This window comes from Podarcis tiliguerta, assembly GCF_965153285.1.
Source record: "Podarcis tiliguerta genome assembly, chromosome: 18".
In the NCBI taxonomy this organism is placed as follows: domain Eukaryota; kingdom Metazoa; phylum Chordata; class Lepidosauria; order Squamata; family Lacertidae; genus Podarcis; species Podarcis tiliguerta.
In genome coordinates this window covers 2575407-2594217 of record NC_139551.1, presented here as the reverse complement: position 1 = coordinate 2594217, position 18811 = coordinate 2575407, and the positions used below count along the sequence as shown (strand labels likewise).

General features: G+C 52.1%; 2 protein-coding genes across 2 annotated transcripts in view; both read left to right on the top strand.

Moving 5' to 3' along the window:
- The window catches only part of ABCA7 (ATP binding cassette subfamily A member 7), a 72188-nt gene extending 59975 nt beyond the window's left edge, over positions 1-12213 (top strand). Inside the window, exons 40-49 of the mRNA XM_083421318.1 lie at positions 399-528; positions 2224-2344; positions 3501-3563; positions 4445-4551; positions 5640-5781; positions 6631-6765; positions 6895-6998; positions 8093-8185; positions 9943-10180; positions 11698-12213. Of these exons, the coding sequence (XP_083277444.1) occupies positions 399-528; positions 2224-2344; positions 3501-3563; positions 4445-4551; positions 5640-5781; positions 6631-6765; positions 6895-6998; positions 8093-8185; positions 9943-10180; positions 11698-11829 (1265 nt within the window). The 3' untranslated portion in view covers positions 11830-12213. The remainder of the gene's footprint in view (positions 1-398; positions 529-2223; positions 2345-3500; positions 3564-4444; positions 4552-5639; positions 5782-6630; positions 6766-6894; positions 6999-8092; positions 8186-9942; positions 10181-11697) is intronic.
- The window catches only part of YJEFN3 (YjeF N-terminal domain containing 3), a gene marked incomplete at its 3' end in the record, with an annotated part of 119755 nt that overhangs the window by 83383 nt on the left and 17561 nt on the right, over positions 1-18811 (top strand). The window contains exon 2 of the mRNA XM_083421875.1: positions 16030-16177. Within this exon, the coding sequence (XP_083278001.1) occupies positions 16030-16177 (148 nt within the window). The remainder of the gene's footprint in view (positions 1-16029; positions 16178-18811) is intronic.

The following is an 18811-nucleotide window of genomic DNA, read 5'->3' as shown; positions in this document are numbered from 1 at the left end:
TTTAGCGGCTATTAAAGGCTATTAAAGGCTTAAGGGATTAGCGGATTAGCTGCTAAAAGGCTATTAGCGGTTTAGCGGCTTAGAAAAAGGGGGTGGGGAGCGAAAAAAATCTCAAGACTCGCAAGACATTTTCGTCTTGCGAAGCAAGCCCATAGGGAACTTCGTCCTGCGAAGTGCATTGAAAAACAGAAAACCCTTTCGTCTAGTGGGTTTTCCGTCTTGCGAGGCATTCGTCTTGCGGGGCACCACTGTAATAATAATAATAATCTGCTGCACAGACAGGCAGCTATCCCTCTACAACTGAAGAAAGCCGCAAACCGATTAAGCCTGCCTCTCCATTTTTCTCTCGCCGGTAGAGGCTGCTCTCAGTTCATGTTTACATCTCTTCCCTCTTGCAGGTGACCAGAAATTCATTTCTCCTCTAAGCTGGGATTTAGCAGGCAAGAACATCTTCGCCATGGCTGTGGAAGGAGCCGTTTTCTTTGCCTTCACTCTCCTGGTGCAGTACAAATTCTTCTTCTCTTTCCGGTGAGGGGGCTGTGTGCCTCAGTGGTTAGAGCCAGCGGCCTCGCATGCGGAAAGGCAGGGCTTCGAGGTCAGCGTGGCCTTTGGTGCACCAAACCGCCTGCTGATAAAAGGGAGCTTTGTACGCTCCCGTTAAGGCAATCCTTTATTGACCTCGATGAGGACTAGAATCTTAACTTTATTTTTAGGTTTGGGGGGCAGCCGCTGTTTGAAAGCGCACCCTGTTTGAACCAGCTCTTTGTGCAGAATCATGGGGATTGGGTCCCAAATTTTTTTAGGAGCCATCATGCGGGAAAGTTTTGCGCCCATGCCTTGCCGACTCCATTTTCAGCTCCCTGAAGATCGCCGGCTTCCGCAGAGCGCGGGGCGCTTAATCTCAGGGTTCTGTGTTCGCGCCCCGCGTCGGGCAAAGGTTTCCTACGTTGGAAGCAAGGTGGATTTGGTTTAAATCAAATTGATTTAAACCGCCCCCAGCCTCCGCTTCTTCCCTGGCACCCTGGCGCCCCACGCCATTTGCCTCTAGCGGCAAGACGTCCCTGCCCATCAGGGGACCCTTTATGGGGAGGGGTAAAAGGAGGACTGGGACGCGAGTGGCGCTGTGGGTTAAACCACAGAGCCTAGGACTTGCCGATCAGAAGGTCGGCTGTTCGAATCCCCGCAATGACGGGGTGAGCTCCCGTTGCTCGGTCCCTGCTCCTGCCCACCTAGCAGTTTGAAAGCACGTCAAAGGGCAAGTAGATAAATAGGTACCGCTCTGGCGGGAAGGTAAACGGTGTTTCCATGCGCTGCTCTGGTTCGCCAGAAGCGGCTTAGTCCTGCTGGCCACATGACCACATGGTCTAAACCACGGAGCCTCTTGGGCTTGCCGATCAGAAGGTCAGCTGTTCGAATCCCCGCAACGACGGGGTGAGCTCCCGTTGCTCGGTCCCTGCTCCTGCCAACCTAGCAATTCAAAAGCACCTCAAAGTGCAAGTAGATAAGTAGGTACCGCTCTGGCGGGAAGGTTTCCGTGCGCTGCTCTGGTTCACCAGAAGCGGCTTAGTCCTGCTGGCCACACGACCCGGAAGCTGTACGCCGGCTCCCTCGGCCAGGAAAGCGAGATGAGCGCCGCAACCCCAGAGTCGGCCACGACTGGACCTAATGGTCAGGGGTCCCTTTACCTTTAAGTCCAGCCAAAGGTGACTATGGGGTTGCGGCGCTCATCTCGCTTTCAGGCCGTTTGTCCGCAGAACGCTTTCCGGGTTGCGCGGCCAGCAGGACTAAACCGCTTCTAATGCATGGGGGAAACCGGAGCGCATGGAAATACCGTTCACCTTCCCACCAAAGCGGTACCTATTTATCTACTTGCGCCAGTGTGCTTTCGAACTGCTAGGTTGGCAGGAGCTGGGACGGAGCAACGGGAGCTCACCCCGTCATTGCGGGGATTCGAACCGCCGACCTTCTGATCGGCAAGTCCTAGGCTCTGTGGTTTAACCCACAGTGCCACCCGTGTCCCTTGGGGACACCCTCCCCCCCAAAAACCCCTTTCCAAACAAGTCTCCTGCCTGTCTTGTTTCCCTTCTTGCTTCTGAGAATCCGCCCAGTTTCGACTGGACCTAATGTTCAGGGGTCCCTTTACCTATTCAAAGGAGGACTGGTGGGGCCGGCCAGCCGCTGCAGAGCTGATGGAGGGGTATTTACGTTGCCTTTCCCTTCCAGGCCCTCCCCGGTCAAGGAGTCCCCGCTGGGAGAAGAGGATGAGGACGTTGCCAAGGAACGGAAGAGGGTCACCAGCGGGGTACCGGCCACGGACATCCTCGTACTGCAGCAGCTGACGAAGGTGTGGGGGGCAGGGGGGGGCAAACGCACAGCACGTTTTAACGGGCAATGTATTTGCTTAAGGCGTTCGTGTCTCGCTAGCGAAGGCTCCTGCCAGTTCCCCTTCTCTTCTTGTTTTCCCTGAACTTTAAATTGAGTCCCTCACATTTTGCAGCCATTTGCAATTGATTGCTACTACCGTCGTCCCTAGGGACGTGGGTGGCGCTGTGGGTTAAACCACAAAGCCTAGGACTTGCTGATCAGAAGGTCGGCGGTTCGAATCCCCGCAAAGGGGTGAGCTCCCGTTGCTCGGTCCCTGCTCCTGCCAACCTAGCAGTTCAAAAGCACACCAGTGCAAGTAGATAAACAGGTACCACTCCTGCGGGAAGGTAAACAGCGTTTTCGTGCGCTGCTCTGGTTCGCCAGAAGCGGCTTAGTCCTGCTGGCCACATGACCACATGGTCTAAACCACGGAGCCTCTTGGGCTTGCTGATCAAAAGGTCGGCGGTTCAAATCCCCGCGATGATGGTGTGAGCTCCCATTGCTCGGTCCCTGCTCCTGCCAACCTAGCAGTTCGAAAGCACGTCAAAGTACAAGGAGATAAATATATACCACTCCAGTGGGAAGGTAAACGGTGTTTCTGTGCGCTGCTCTGGTTCGCCAGAAGTGGCTTAGTCCTGGCCACATGACCCGGAAGCTGTACGCCGGCTCCCTTGGCCAATAAAGCGAGATGAGCGCCGCAACCCCACAGTCGGCAACGACTGGACCTAATGGTCAGGGGTCCCTTTACCTTTACCTTTTACCGTCGTCCCTTGGTTCCCCAATGGAATCCGTTCCGGATTCTGGTAGTGGAGCAGCTGTAAGGGATGTCCCAGCTGAAGGCAACGAGGTCATCCCCGCATCTTGAGCCAGGGCAGGATCAGGCCCCTGACTCGGCCCAGCTGGGGCTTGTTGCAGGGGAACCTGTGCAGACTGGGACTCTTCAGGATCAGGCCCCAGACTTGGTTCAGATGCCGTCTGAGGCAAAGGATCCGGTGCGGACTGAGTCCCCTCTGGTTCCTAGTCCAAACCCGAGTCGCAAGCCATCACATGCAGGAAATGTGTCAATCTGGCAGCGCTCCCTAGTGGGTGGGGAGTGGAATTCACATGTGACTGCTAGTCTGCAATTCTTCCCCCAGATCTACCGGAGGACCAAGAAGCCAGCGGTGGATCGCCTGTGCGTGGGGATCCCTCCGGGGGAAGTAAGTGAGCTCACGGGGGAAGGAACCGGGCGTTCTTGAGGAGAGGCATATTTAGGGGAACTGAATTTAATTCTAAATTATATTCTCGAAACGTGGGAGATTTCAAGGGGTCAAAAAATAAATAAATGGATGTACTGTGCTATATTATAGGGACGTGGGTGGCGCTGTGGGTTAAACCACAGAGCCTAGGACTTGCCGATTAGAAGGTCGGTGGTTCGAATCCCCGCAATGACGGGGTGAGCTCCCATTGCTCGATCCCTGCTACTGCCAATCTAGCAGTTTGGAAGGAAAAACAGCTTGAGGAAGCGGACTTTGGATGGGAAAAACCCAGATTCAAAGAAGCCCTGCCTCCCAGCTCAAACTGGCAGCTGCCTTGCAGGCACAAAACTCCCCCCCCCCCAATACCGTATTTTTCGCTCTATAAGATGCACCAGACCACAAGACGCACCTAGTTTTTGGAGGAGGAAAACAAGAAAAAAAATATTCTGAATCTCAGAAGCCAGAACAGCAAGAGGGATCGCTGCGCAGTGAAAGCAGCAATCCCTCTTGCTGTTCTGGCTTCTGGGATAGCTGCGCAGCCTGCATTCGCTCCATAAGACACACACACATTTCCCCTTCCTATAGAGCGAAAAATACGGTACATTCTGCACTGGGTGTAGGAAGGGATGTGAGAGGACAATTGATTATTTGAAACTGTATTTAAGCTGATCAAATGTTTTGTAAGCTGCTGCTGGGGGCTGGTGAAGAGGACTGATGGCTTGTAATTTTTTTTTTTAATAAAACAAAGCAAAGATATTGCGGACGGCCTTTTAGTTATGCTCCCCCAGTCGCTGTCCGCACACTGTGTTGGCGCAGAAGTCCAACCCAAACTTTCCCCGCAGTGTTTCGGTCTCTTGGGGGTCAACGGCGCCGGGAAAACGTCAACTTTCAAAATGCTAACGGGAGACTCTGAGGTCACGTCTGGGAAGGCCTTTCTGAAAGGCTACAGGTCAGTGCCGATTGGGAGAAATCGCATAAATCTAAATCAAGTAAGTGTTGGAAATCTAAAGAGAAAGAAGGTTCTGTTTATCATATGTGGTGGTCTTGTAGTAAGATTAAAGCTTTACTGGGAAATTTGCAGATGACACCAAACTGGGAGGGGTGGCTAACACCCCAGAGGACAGGATCACACTTCAAAACGACCTTGACAGATTAGAGAACTGGGCCAAAACAAACAAGCTGAATTTTAACAGGGAGAAATGTAAAGTATTGCACTTGGGCAAAAAAAATAATGAGAGGCACAAATACAAGATGGGTGACACCTGGCTTGAGAGCAGTACATGTGAAAAGGATCTAGGAGTCTTGGTTGACCACAAACTTGACATGAGCCAACAGTGTGACGCGGCAGCTCAAAAAGCCAATGCAATTCTGGGCTGCATCCATAGGAGTATAGCATCTAGATCAAGGGAAGTTATAGTGCCACTGTATTCTGCTCTGGTCAGACCTCACCTGGAGTACTGTGTCCAGTTCTGGGCACCACAGTTCAAGAAGGACACTGACAAACTGGAACGTGTCCAGAGGAGGGCAACCAAAATGGTCAAAGGCCTGGAAACGATGCCTTATGAGGAACGGCTAAGGGAGCTGGGCATGTTTAGCCTGGAGAAGAGGAGGTTAAGGGGTGATATGATAGCCATGTTCAAATATATAAAAGGATGTCACATAGAGGAGGGAGAAAGGTTGTTTTCTGCTGCTCCAGAGAAGCAGACACGGAGCAGTGGATCCAAACTACAAGAAAGAAGATTCCACCTCAACATTAGGAAGAACTTCCTGACAGTAAGAGCTGTTTGACAGTGGAATTTGCTGCCAAAGAGTGTGGTGGAGTCTCCTTCTTTGGAGGTCTTTAAGCAGAGGCTTGACAACCATATGTCAGGAGTGCTCTGATGGTGTTTCCTGCTTGGCAGGGGGTTGGACTCAATGGCCCTTGTGGTCTCTTCCAACTCTAGGATTCTATGATTCTATGATTTTTGCTTCTTGCTTCAAAGCCGCCTGTCTCTCCAGTTCCCACTTTCCTAACCCTCACTGTCCCCCCACCTACAGCGTGATCACTGATCTCCAAGCTGTCCACCAGAATATGGGCTATTGCCCCCAATTTGACGCCATCAACGACCTGCTAACCGGACGCGAACATCTCGTCTTCTACTCTCGCCTGCGCGGGGTCCCGGAAACCGAAATTCCCGGGGTGAGAGTGGCAAAAAAAGGGCCGGCTCTCTGGCCGAAAAAGCACTCTGAGCATGCTCAGATGGTGCCTTGCTTGTTTATTACAGTCGTATCTTGCTCCTGAACTAATCGGCTCCTGAACGATCCAAACCCAAAGTGTCTGTTTGATAACGTGCCTAATAAAGGATAACTATATTTACCAAGGGACGCGGGTGGCGCTGTGGGTTAAACCACAGAGCCTAGGGCTTGCCGATCAGAAGGTCGGCGGTTTGAATCCCCGCGATGACGGGGTGAGCTCCCGTTGCTCGGTCCCTGCTCCTGCCCACCTAGCAGTTCAAAAGCACGCCAAAGTGCAAGTAGATAAATAGGTACCGCTCTGGCAGGAAGGCAAATGGCGTTTCCGTGGCTGCTCTGGTTCGCCAGAAGGGGCTTAGTAATGCTGGCCACATGACCCGGAAGCTGTACCAGTAAAGCGAGATGAGCGCCGCAACCCCCGAGTCGGCCACGACTGGACCTAATGGTCAGGGGCCCCTTTACCTTTTATATTTACTAAACCCAGAAGTGAGCGTTCCAGTTTCTGAACGGTTTTTGGAAGCCAAACGTCTAACGGGGCGTCTGGTTGGCTTCCAATTGGAAGCTGCACTTTAGTTTCCGTGTGGGAACCAATCGGAAGCTGCGCTTTGGTTTCCGAAGGTTTGGGAAGTTGAACGGATTTCTGGAACGGATTCTGTTCGACTTCCAAGGTACGCCCGTATTATTATTATGACGTGGGCAAATCTAGGCTCCGTTGCCTCTGCCTGCCGTTCGCTCTGGCGCCCCCTGCTGCCCGGCTCCCCACCTCTTGCCCAACCGGTATCTCTCTCCCTGCCAGGTGGTCAAATGGGGGCTGTCGACGCTTGGTCTGACGGCCTACGCGGACAGGCCCGCCGGACGCTATAGCGGCGGCAACAAACGGAAGCTCTCCACGGCCATCGCGCTCATCGGAGCACCGCCGGTCATTTTCCTGGTCAGTGATCGGGAGCGGCGGCGCCTTTAGTGTCGCCGGCCGTTTTTTGAGCCGGAAGGGGGGCTGTGTGTAACCGGGGTGGGCAAGAACTTGGCGAGGCTTGAATTTTCATTTGTTTGCGGGTTCTAGGACGAGCCGACGACGGGGATGGACCCGAGGGCCAAACGCTTCCTATGGAACTGTATCCTTGGCGTGATAAGGGAGGGCCGGTCGGTGGTACTCACATCCCACAGGTAAACAAATAATAATAATTTATCATTTATACCCCGCCCATCTGGCTGGGCTTCCCCAGCCACTCTGGACGGCTTCCCAAAAAATATTAAAATACATTAAACATTAAAAGCTTCCCTAAACAGGGCTGCCTTCAGATGTCTTCTAAAAGTCAGATAGTTGCCTATTTGCTTGACATCTGACAGGAGGGCGTTCCACAGGGAGGGTGCCACCACCAAAAAGGCCCTCTGCCTGGTTCCCTGCAGCCTCACTTCTCGCAGGGAGGGAACCGCCAGAAGGCCCTCGGGAGATAGACCCAGGTGTCCGGGGTGGAGACGCTCCTTCAGGTCTACTGGGCCGTTTAGGGCTTTCAAGGTCAGCACCAACACTTTGAATTGTGCTTGGAAACATCCTGGGAGCCAATGTAGTTCTTTCAAGACCGGTGTTATGTGGTTTCGGCGGCCGCTCCCAGTCACCCATCTGGCTGCCGCATTCTGGATTAGTTGTAGTTTGCGGGTCACCTTCAAAGGTAGCCCCACGGACAGCGCATCACAGTAGTCCAAGCGGGAGATAACCAGAGCATGCACCACTCTGGCCAGACAGTCTACGGGCAGGGAGGGTCTCATCCTGCGTACCGGATGGAGCTGCCCTGGACACAGAATTGACCTCCACCTCCATGGACAGATGTGGGTCCAAAATGACCCCCAGGCTGCGCACCTGGTCCTTTGGGGGCACAGTGACCCCATTCAGGACCAGGGAATCCTCCACACCTACCCACCTCCTGTCCCCCAAAAACAGTCCTTCTGTCTTGTCAGGATTCAACCTCAATCTGTTAGCCGCCATCCATCCTCCAACTGCCAAAGGCAAAATCTCTCTCTCTCGCCTTCCTGTTATTTTTGGTAATGAATTATTATTATTATTATTATTATTATTATTATTATTAGCCAGGCAGATCTGCAAAAGGCCCCATCCTCCCTCCCAGCAACTGGGGTGAATATCCAGGCAGAAATTCCACAGGTGCAGATTCCCCTGCCGTTTACCGGAGAGGCACCTTCTTAAAGAATCGGCCGAAAGGAGCTAACTGCCTTTTCTTCTCGCTCTTTCTCACCCCTGCTAGCATGGAGGAGTGCGAGGCTCTTTGCACCAGAATGGCGATCATGGTGAACGGCCGTTTTCGATGTCTGGGGAGCGTGCAGCACCTGAAGAACAAGTAAGCCCCTTGCTGCGATGGGGAAGGGTGTGTTGTATTGATAATGTGCTGTTTGGGGGTGGGATTTCAGTCCTAAAGGCCACACCCCTTGCACAGACCACACCCCCTTTTCTCCAGACCACGCCCCTCGCATAAACCACACCTCTTCTCTGCAGACCGCACCTCTTGCATAAGCCACACCCCTCTCTCTAGGCCACACCCCTCACATAAACCACACCCCTCCTCTCCATTCCACACCCCTCACATAAACCACACCCCTCCTCTCCATTCCACACCCCTTGCATAAGCCACACCTCCTCTCTGCAGGCCACACCCCTCACATAAGCCACACCCCTCTCTCTAGGCCACACCCCTCACATAAACCACACCCCTCCTCTACATTCCATACCCCTCCTCTACATTCCATACCCCTTGCATAAGCCACACCTCCTCTCTGCAGGCCACACCCCTCACATAAGCCACACCCCTCTCTCTAGGCCACACCCCTCACATAAACCACACCCCTCCTCTACATTCCATACCCCTCCTCTACATTCCATACCCCTTGCATAAGCCACACCTCCTCTCTGCAGGCCACACCCCTCGCATAAGCCACACCACTCGCATAAGCCACACCCCTCGCATAAGCCACACCACTCGCATAAGCCACACCCCTCTCTCTAGGCCACACCCTCACATAAGCCACACTCCCTTGCTCCAGGCCACACCCCTCGCATAAGCCACACCCCCTCTCTGCAGGCCACACCCAGCTTGTCAGACATAGAGAACTGGGAAGTAGAGGGAAAATGGCAGAGATGTAGAGGCTTGTGGGATGTGATCAGAAATTATTTTCAATGAATCAAATCCAGTCAACACAATGCATTCATCGTGCAGATTTTATAATTCCTCATAGTAATCCCATCTGATCTTATGGAGGACTCCCGGGTCCTAAATGGGGTCACTGTGCCCCCGAAGGACCAGGTGCGCAGCCTGGGGGTCATTCTGGACTCTCAGCTGTCCATGGAGGCGCAGGTCAATTCTGTGTCCAGGGCAGCTCCATCTGGTGCGCAGGATGAGACCCTCCCTGCCCATGGACTATCTGGCCAGAGTGGTGCATGCTCTGGTTATCCCTCGCTTGGACTACTGCCATGCGCTTTCCGTGGGGCTACCTTGGAAGGTGGCCCGGAAACTAGAACTAATTCAGAATGCGGCAGCCAGACTGGGGACTGGGAGCGGCCGCCGAGACCACATAACACCAGTCCTGAAAGACCTACATTGGCTCCCAGTACGTTTCCGAGCACAATTCAAAGCATTGGTGCTGACCTTGAAAGCCCTAAACGGCCTCAGTCCAGTATACCCGAAGGAGCGTCTCCACTCCCATTGTCCAGCCCGGATACCTGGGTCCATCTCCCAAGGTCCTTCTGGCGGTTCCCTCACTGCGAGAAGCGAGGTTACAGGGAACCAGGCAGAGGGCCTTCTCGGTGGTGGCGCCCTCCCGTCAGATGTCAAAGAGAAAAGTAACTACCAAACTTTTACTACCAAACATCTGAAGGCAGCCCTGTTTTTGGAAGCTTTTAATGTTTGATGTATTACAGTATTTTAATATTTTTTTGGAAGCCATCCATAGTGGCTGGGGAAGCCCAGCCAGATGGGTGGGGTATAAATAATAAATTATTATTATTATTATTGCAATCAGGAGGCCCGCTCAGAACAGAAACTCATGTAGAACCAATAGGCAAGCCCTCCAAGTACAGTTCTGCCCCGGTTTCTCTTCCTAGGTTCGGAGATGGTTACACCATCGTCCTCCGGGTCTCCAGCGCCGACTTGGGCCCTGTGGAGAAATTCATCCGGGATTCTTTCCCCGGAATCATCTTGAAGGAAAAACATCATTGCACCCTCCAGTACCAGTTGCCTTCTCACAGCTGCTCCCTGGCCAAGATCTTCAGCGTCCTCTCGGCTCACCGGGCCACCTACCACATTGAAGATTACTCCGTCTCTCAAACGACTCTCGACCAGGTGAGGCCGGTGGTGTGAGTGGGGACCCCCTAAAGGTAAAGGGACCCCTGACCATTAGGTCCAGTCGTGGCCGACTCTGGGGTTGCGGCGCTCATCTCGCTTTATTGGCCGAGGGAGCCGGCGTACAGCTTCTGGGTCACGTGGCCAGCAGGACTAAGCCGCTTCTGGCGAACCAGAGCAGCGCACGGAAACGCCGCTTACCTTCCCGCCAGAGTGGTACCTATTTTTCTACTTGCACTGGTGTGCTTTCGAACTGCTAGGTTGGCAGGAGCAGGGACAGAGCAATGGGAGCTCACCCCGTCATTGCGGGGATTCGAACCGCCGACATTCTGATCGGCAAGCCCTAGGCTCTGTGGCTTAACCCACAGAGCCACCCGTGTCCCTTGGGGACCCCCTCCCCCCAAAAACCCCCTTTCCAAACAAGGCTCCTGCCTGTCTTGTTTCCCTTCTCGCTTCTGAGAATCCGCCCAGTTTCGTTCTGATTTCTGCACTCGTAGGGACTAGTAGCTTAACTTTAGAGGCTGGGCCCTTGAAGGTAACTTGGAAACTTCGGCCGGTCCTAAACGGAGCGGTTTTGAAAAGAATAACGCTATTAAAAAATGTAATGGAGGATGGATGACGGGCAACAGGTTGAGGTTGAATCCTGACAAGACAGAAGTACTGCTTTTGGGGAACAGGGGGCAGGCAGATGTGGAGGATTCCCTGGTCCTGAATGGGGCAACTGTGCCCCCGAAGGACCAATTGCGCAGCCTGGGAGACATTTTGGACTCACAGCTGTCCATGGAGGTGCAGGTCAGTTCTGTGTCCAGGGCAGCTCCATCTGGTATGCAGGATGAGACCCTCCCTGCCTGCAGACTGTCTGGCCAGAGTGCTGCATGTTCTGGTTATCTCCTGCTTGGACTACTGCCATGTGCTCTATGTGGGGCTACCTTTGAAGGTGACCCCGAAACGACAACTAATCCAGAATGCGGCAGCCAGACTGGGGACTGGGAGCGGCTGCCGGGACCACATAACACTGGTCCTGGGAGACCTGCATTGGCTCCCAGTACGTTTCCAAGCACAATTCAAACTGTTGGTGCTGACCTTGAAAGCCCTAAATGGTCCAGTAGACCTGAAGGAGCGTCTCCACCCCCATCGTTCAGCCCGGACACCTGGGTCCATCTCCAAGGTCCTTCTGACTGTTCCCTCCCTGCGAGAAGCGAGGTTACAGGGAACCAGGCAGAGGGCCTTCTCGGTGGTGGCGCCTGCCCTGTGGAACGCCCTCCCGTCAGATGTCAAGGAAATAAGTAGCTATCTTTTCTTTAAAAGACATCTGAAGGCAGCCCTCTTTAGGGAAGTTTTTAATATTTAATGCTGTATTGTTTTTAACACTCGATTGGGAGCCGCCCAGAGTGGCTGGGGAAGCTCTGCCGGATGGGCGGGGTATAAATAATAAATTATTATTATTATTATTATTATTATTATTATTATATCCTCTTCTGCCTTTCCCTCACCGCCCTGTTCCCTTTTGCCGCAAGGTGTTCGTTCACTTCGCCAAAGACCAAAGCGACGATGATTGTTGCCCCACGGACCACCCCACGGCCCCCAGCCGCTGGAGGAGAATTCTTGGTTTCCTGGAGGACAAGAACGTAGAAGAAACCCGGGTCTGAGAGACACGATCCGGACTTGAACCTCGTTTTGAGGATGGGCATTGGGTGGTCTCCACGGCCCTGAATGTGGAGTTGAACCCACACAAGCGAAACCCCCATTTCCCGGAGTCTCAAAGGAGTGAATGTAAGGACAGGGTCTTTCTGGGGCCAACACTTAACAGCCAGCGCCCCCCATCCTTCGATCCCTCCGGTAAGGGGGTCCGGAAAGCAGAGAAGAGGGTTCTCTTTAGGTTTCGGAGCCGTGGGGGACGGGAGATGAATATCGAGATCCGAAACTACCTCGTTTGCCCGTCCCGAACCAATACACGAACTTCAAATGGGGCTGTTTTTCTGGGATTCGCCTTCTGCCGAATTTTCTCCCCGTGCAAAAATCGTGTATTTGCATACGCACACGCGCAAAGTATGTATTAGGTGGGACTCACGTGCTGAAAATTGAGCACGGCTGTGAAAACATCCCGGAAGCTCTCGTTTACAAGACGGGAGCGGTTTATTTGCTCCTCGTTTCCTCTCGCCCCCCGCCCCAACAAGGCGAGTGGGGGCGGATTTATTTAAGCAACTTTAAAAAGCTTTGTGCAAGCCGGTTTTAAATTGCTGGGCTAGGCAGGGGCGGCGTTAGAGAAACCAACAATTTCAAAGGTTTTTTTTGGGGGGGGGTTGCAGATAGATAAAGGGGCGGAACGGGAGAACGCTGGCGTTTGGCTGCTGTGCATCGATAAAATAACTTATCCTCGCTTTTGCTGCTAGCCCAGCCTGAGATGAGTCTACCCCCCCCTTGCTTTGCAGTTGTTGATATTTTGCGAGTTAATTTCCTTCTGTACCAGTTGAATGTGTTGAACGCTCTGGGATCTCAGCGTCTTTGCAATTGCTCTGCGATTCCCCCCTACTGCCAATTGGGGGCGCTAATGTCATAGACGGGCTGTTCTTTGGGGTGAGCCCTACAGCTTGCATTTGGGACCCCCAGTCTTTCGGCAACCTCTGATTTCTTTCTGGGGTGCCCCCTTTTAAAGGACGGAGGCGTTTCGCTCCTGAGCTACGCAGCGGAAGTCGTTTTCTGCAGGAAGATTTAAAATCGGAGAGCCTGAGACATCGCTGCCCCTAAACCCCCAAGGGGTTCGACATGAGGACCCCCAGAAATTACAGGGACCGGTGGTCAGGAAGGATGGGGGTTTGGAGAAAAGGAAAATCTCGAAAGCCACAACTTCCCTCATTTTGATGCAGAAGGAAGCTCCGCGTAGCGCTGACTGGCCAGTGCCCGGGACGCCACCCGCCCCCTTCGTTTTTCACACTTTTTAAAAAAAAGTCCTTTCTTTTTCTTCTTTTTCTAAAAAAAAGTTAGAGGCTCACACGACCTGTGAATGTACACTCTGCACTTTCAGGGCGGGGGTGTTAAGAGGGGGAGAGTTTTCAAGGCAGCTGGCGTGGAAAGCAGAGAAGGAACTGGAGGCCGGTGGTTGTGGGGCAACGGCCCCCTAGATATCGTTGGGACTGCCGCCTCCCAACATCCAAGACGGCCATTAGCCGGGGGTGATGGGGAGCCAGAGTCCAGCAATATTTGAAGGGCCACGGATTTCCCTCGAAATTGCATTTTTGTAGGAGATGGAATGGTGGAATAGTAAAGTTGCCGTGCTAAAGCACCGGGATAAATTCCTCTTTTTAGAATTGGCATTGACTCGAGGTCTAGGGAAGCATGTATCCCCCCAGCTGTCGCTGCCTTTATTTATTTTATTTTATTGATTACATAAAATGTAGCACAGCCTATGCAAAAAAATACAGTGGTGCCCCGCAAGACGAATGCTTCGCAAGACGGAAAACCCGCTAGACGAAAGGGTTTTCCGTTTTGGAGGTGCTTCGCAGGACGAATTTCTCTATGGGCTTGCTTCGCAAGACGGAAATGTCTTGCGATTCTTGAGGTTTTTTCCCGCTCCCCACCCCCTTTTTCTAAGGCACTAAACTGCTAATAGCCTTTAAGCAGCTAATCCGCTAATCCCTTAAGCCTTTAATAGCCGCTAATAGCCGCTAAACCACTAATAGCGCTAATCTGCTAATCCGCTAATAGGGTTGCTTCGCAAGACGAAAAAAACGCTAGATGAAGAGACTCGCGGAACGGATTCTTTTCGTCTTGCGAGGCACCACTGTATTTATAAATGCCTCAATTTGCAAGAGGCAGCAGGGAATGCTTCATCAGGGATGGCAGTGTCTATGTCCCTGGACTCCAGCTTCCCGTCAGTCCCGGTCTTCAGTACAGCCATGGGTGATGGGTTATGTAGTCCAGCAACCGCAGATGTAGGTAAACGGCATTTCCGTGCACTGCTCTGGTTCGCCAGAAGCGGCTCAGTCCTGCTGGCCACATGACCCGGAAGCTGTACGCCGGCTCCCTCGGCCAGTAAAGCGAGATGAGCGCCGCAACCCCAGAGTCGGCAACGACTGGACCTAATGGTCAGGGGTCCCTTTACCTTTATGCATAGTTTTGGGGAATGAGTGGTCCAGGGAAAAAAACGCCTTTGGGATTCAAAGACATGGCAGTGCCCACTTCTTACAATCGGGGGGTTCTGGCGATTTGCAGCTGGCAGTGTTTAGCTCACGTGTCAGGATTCGAACTCGGCCTCTGGCGAGCTACATTGCTGTCCTTTCTGCGGACGGGGGCCGCTCACCCCCATCACATCTTCTGCCTTCAGCTCCTTATGCTTATATGCTGGACACAAACAAATATAGATATATTTACTGAATAAAACTATGCTATGTTCTGTTAAGAATGCTTCTTGCTACCTCTGTGCGTCTGTCCGTAGAACCATAGAGTCGGAGAGGCAGAGCGTCGCGATGGTCTCATTAGCACCCCTGCTGGTTGGTGGAGGAATGAATGAATGACTCTTATTTGCATCGGCCACAGCAATAAAACAATACGATATATAGTCATACCTCGGGTTACAGACGCTTCAGGTTGCGTTTTTTTGGGTTACGGATGCGCCGAAAAAATCCATATTCAGATACATCACCTAACCAGGCACCCGATCCGAACGCATCTTTTATCATTACCCGAAAGCTTTCTATGCGCTGCTTAATAACAAAATAATTTTAAGATCTGTTTACGGAGATGGTCGGGTCTGCCCCTCGCGAGCCCCCGCAGACAATTGCGGTGCCGCTAGCCATCTTGGGGGGCTCTCAATAATTTATTATTTATACCCCTCCCATCTGGCTGGGTTTCCCCAGCCACTCTGGGCGGCTTCCAACAAAACACGAAAATACAATAACCTGTTAAACATTAAAAGCTTCCCTAAACAAGGCTGCCTTCAGATGTCTTCTAAAAGTTTGGTAGTCATTTTTCTCTTTGACATCTGGTGGGAGGGCGTTCCACAGGGCGGGCGCCACCACTGAGAAGGCCCTCTGCCTGGTTCCCTGTAACTTGGTTTCTCGCAGTGAAGGAACCACCAGAAGGCCCTCGGAGCTGGACCTCAGTGTCCGGGCAGAACAATGGGAGTGGAGATGCTCCTTCAGGTCTACTGGGCCATTTAGGGCTTTAAAGGTCAGCACCAACACTTTGAATTGTGCTCTGAAACGTCCTGGGAGCCTTTAGGACCAGTGTTATATGGTCTCGGCGGCCGCTCCCAGTCCCCAGTCTAGCTGCCGCATTCTGGCTTAGTTGCAGTTTCCGGGTCACCTTCAAAGGTAGCCCCACGTAAAGCGCATGGCAGTAGTCCAAGCGGGAGATAACCAGAGCATGCACCACTCTGGCCAGACAGTCTGCGGGCAGGGAAGGTCTCATCCTGCGTCCCAGATGGAGCTGCCCTGGACACAGAACTGACCTGCGCCTCCATGGACAGCTGTGAGTCCAAAATGCCCCCAGGCTGCGCACCTGGTCCTTCGGGGGCACAGTCACCACATTCAGGACCAGGGAGTCCCCCACACCTGCCCGCCTCCTGTCCCCCAAAAACAGTCCTTCTGTCTTGTCAGGATTCAACCTCAATCCGTTAGCCGCCATCCATCCTCCAGCCGCCTCCAGACACTCACACAGGGTTAACCACCAGCCTTCTCTCTCTCTCTCCCCCCTCGTTTTTCCATTGGGGGAATTTTTCTTTTATATTCCTCCAGGAAGAAACAGCCAATTGATTGCCGCGGTGCCCACGCTGGTGTTTCTTCCCATTCTGCTATCTTTTATAAACCGCAAGGAGAATAAAGAGAAAGCAGGGGGTGGGTGTTTAAAAAAAAGGGTGTCGCTGTTTTTTTTTCCTTCCTGGGGTTGCAAAGGGGGGGCAGGAAGGAGAGAAAATTCTCTTTCCACCCAGACGATGGAGAAGACCATTTGCAACTCGTCCCACAGCAAAGAGGAGATCCAGCCCCTACGGTATTTAAGGTAAGTTGGCCGCCTTGCGGGGAAGCCCCCCCCAGCCTTTCTCGCCACACCCCCCCCCCCGCGAAGCTCTTTGCGCACCTGTCCGGAGGCTGCACCTGTTGCGATTCTGTCTGCGACTGTAGCCAGGCAACGTTAAGGCGCTGGCCTCGGTAGTTGCGGGCTGGGAAATGGGTTTGCGGGCCAAAGCAATTAGGGGCATGTTTTCTCGAATATGGAGGGGGGGGGGGACAGGCAGGGTCCATGATGGAGCCAGGGGTACCTCAATGCCAACGGACCCAGGTAGACAGATGATGATGGCAACCTGCCCAAAAATGACCCATCAGGGAGCTCGACTTGGGGACCGATTTTTGGGCAGGTTGGGTACTTGGGTGCGGTCGTCCGACGACTAAAGGGCACCACCTTGGGGAAGGCTGACTTAAGGACTGGGGAGCTCTGCTGGTTAGAACATGCCGGTAACGGCAAGGTCGTGGGTTCAATTCCCGTATTTTTCTGGGGGGACGCATACCCCTAAACATTTTGTGGATCTTAAATTGAGGGATGCGGGTGGCGCTGTGGGTTAAACCACAGAGCCTAGGGCTTGCCGATCAGAAGGTCGGCGGTTCGAATCCCCGCGATGATGGGGTGAGCTCCCGTTGCTCAGTCCCTGCTCCTGCCAACCTAGCACTTCAAAAGCACGTCAAAGTAAGTAAGCAGGTACTGCTCTGGTGGGAAGGTAAACGGCGTTTCCGTGCGCTGCTCTGGTTCGCCAGAAGCGGCTTAGTCCTGCTGGCCACATGACCCGGAAGCTGCACGCTGGCTCCCTCGGCCAGTAAAGCGAGATGAGCGCCGCAACCCCAGAGCCGGCCACGACTGGACCTAACGGTCAGCGGTCCCTTTACCTTTATTATTTCAATATGAGTAGGAAAACGAGAGTACACTCCTAAACATATTTTCTAAAGGGGAAAGAAAGCACTGCCCTGTATGGGACATGTTGCATTGCGCCAAGGGGTCAGACTAAATGAGCGCTGGGGTCTCTTCCAACTCTCTACCGTTCTGCGACTCTGGGAGTGTGAACGAACCCCATGCAGGCGATCGGTGCAGAGCCAATGGCGCCCAGAAAACGATCCTTTCGTAGGCCCAGCCCAGAACCGCAGGTGGTTAAACTGCGGAACTCTCCTCCACTGGATTCAACCCAACTACATGGCTTTAGGCGAGAATTAGGTGAATTCACCGGCGACATGGCTGCCGAGGCAGTGATGCCTCCGAATTTCAGTCGCTGGGGGGGTCCCAGAGCGGGGTGGGGGGCGCTCTTGTGATCTGTTTCTCCTTGGGGGTACTTGGTCGGATGGGCCTGATCCATCCCGTAGCCCCTCCTTACAACTCCTTTCCCCACGCACAGCCCCATAAGCTGGATTTTTGCTTCGCCGTCGCCCTGACCTTCCTTTTTTAAAAACCAATTTCCATTTAAAATTCTACTTCCATGAACTGCAAAAGAATGTGTGCTGTTTCGCTCTCTGTCTTTTCAGATTATACTTTTTTCCCACAGACAATATGGTACCCAGGGGTAGGAGAAGGAGGAAATTAGAGGGAGGGGCTGATTATTATTATTATTTATTGAATTAATATCCTGCCCCCTATGCTGCAGGTCTCAGGCCGGATCCCAGAATAAAACCAGAATACAAAACCACAAAATGCATAACCAGAATTAAAACAACACCCCCCCCCAAAAAAACCTCCACATCTTGAAAGAGTAATGAACATTATTTGCATTTTCAAAACATGGTATACCTGTGAGGTTTTTACATCTGTGTTCTTCGGTTCAATTCTCTTTCTACCGTATTTTCCCGTGTACAACAAACCCCCGTGTATAAGATGCCACCTTTTTTGGGGGGGGCGCTCAAAATTAAGAAAACGGGGGGAGCGATTGCCCACAATAGTTGAGCTTTTAATGCACGATCCGTGTATAAGACGCGCCCTCCCCAAATTTCTAACATGATTTTTTAATAATAATAAAACCCTACTCTTATGCATGGAAAATCACAGAATATGCATTTGTTCGTTTATATGGGCCGCGAAGATCTGTGTGGTTGCAACACCGAAAAGAATCCTATTTTTCTCTTTGCAAACGCGGGTTTTGCAAAGAGCGACTCGCTCGCCTCTGATCTCCATGGCAACCATAAAACAAGCTTCGCTCTCGAGTGTGATGTGGGTGTTGGGAGCAGAGAAAGATATATATTTTCCTTTGCAGCGATGCTATTAAATCTGTCTCCTCCTCGGGTTGTGGGGCGCACGAGAGAAAACGAGTGTGCATTTCTGCCACCCGTTAAATCTCTTTTTCGTCTTGCACGTTTTTTGGGTTTGCAGTTCCACTCTTAAGGAGACAACACCAGGGCTGAATTCAAAAGTGTCAAAGAATATATATATATATATATATATATATATATATATAATTTCCCCATTTTTTAAAATTCATTTTATAACACAAACAGGAAAACAAACAACATAAACAGATTCTTGTCTTATCCTTATTTTTCTAAACATTGTTAAGTGGGTTTCCCCAAGTCCCCCCTATCTGATTTTCATTTTACTTCATCTTTAGCAGTTTATATATATATCATAATTTCTAACCATCTTTTTTTTTAACCACACTTAAAA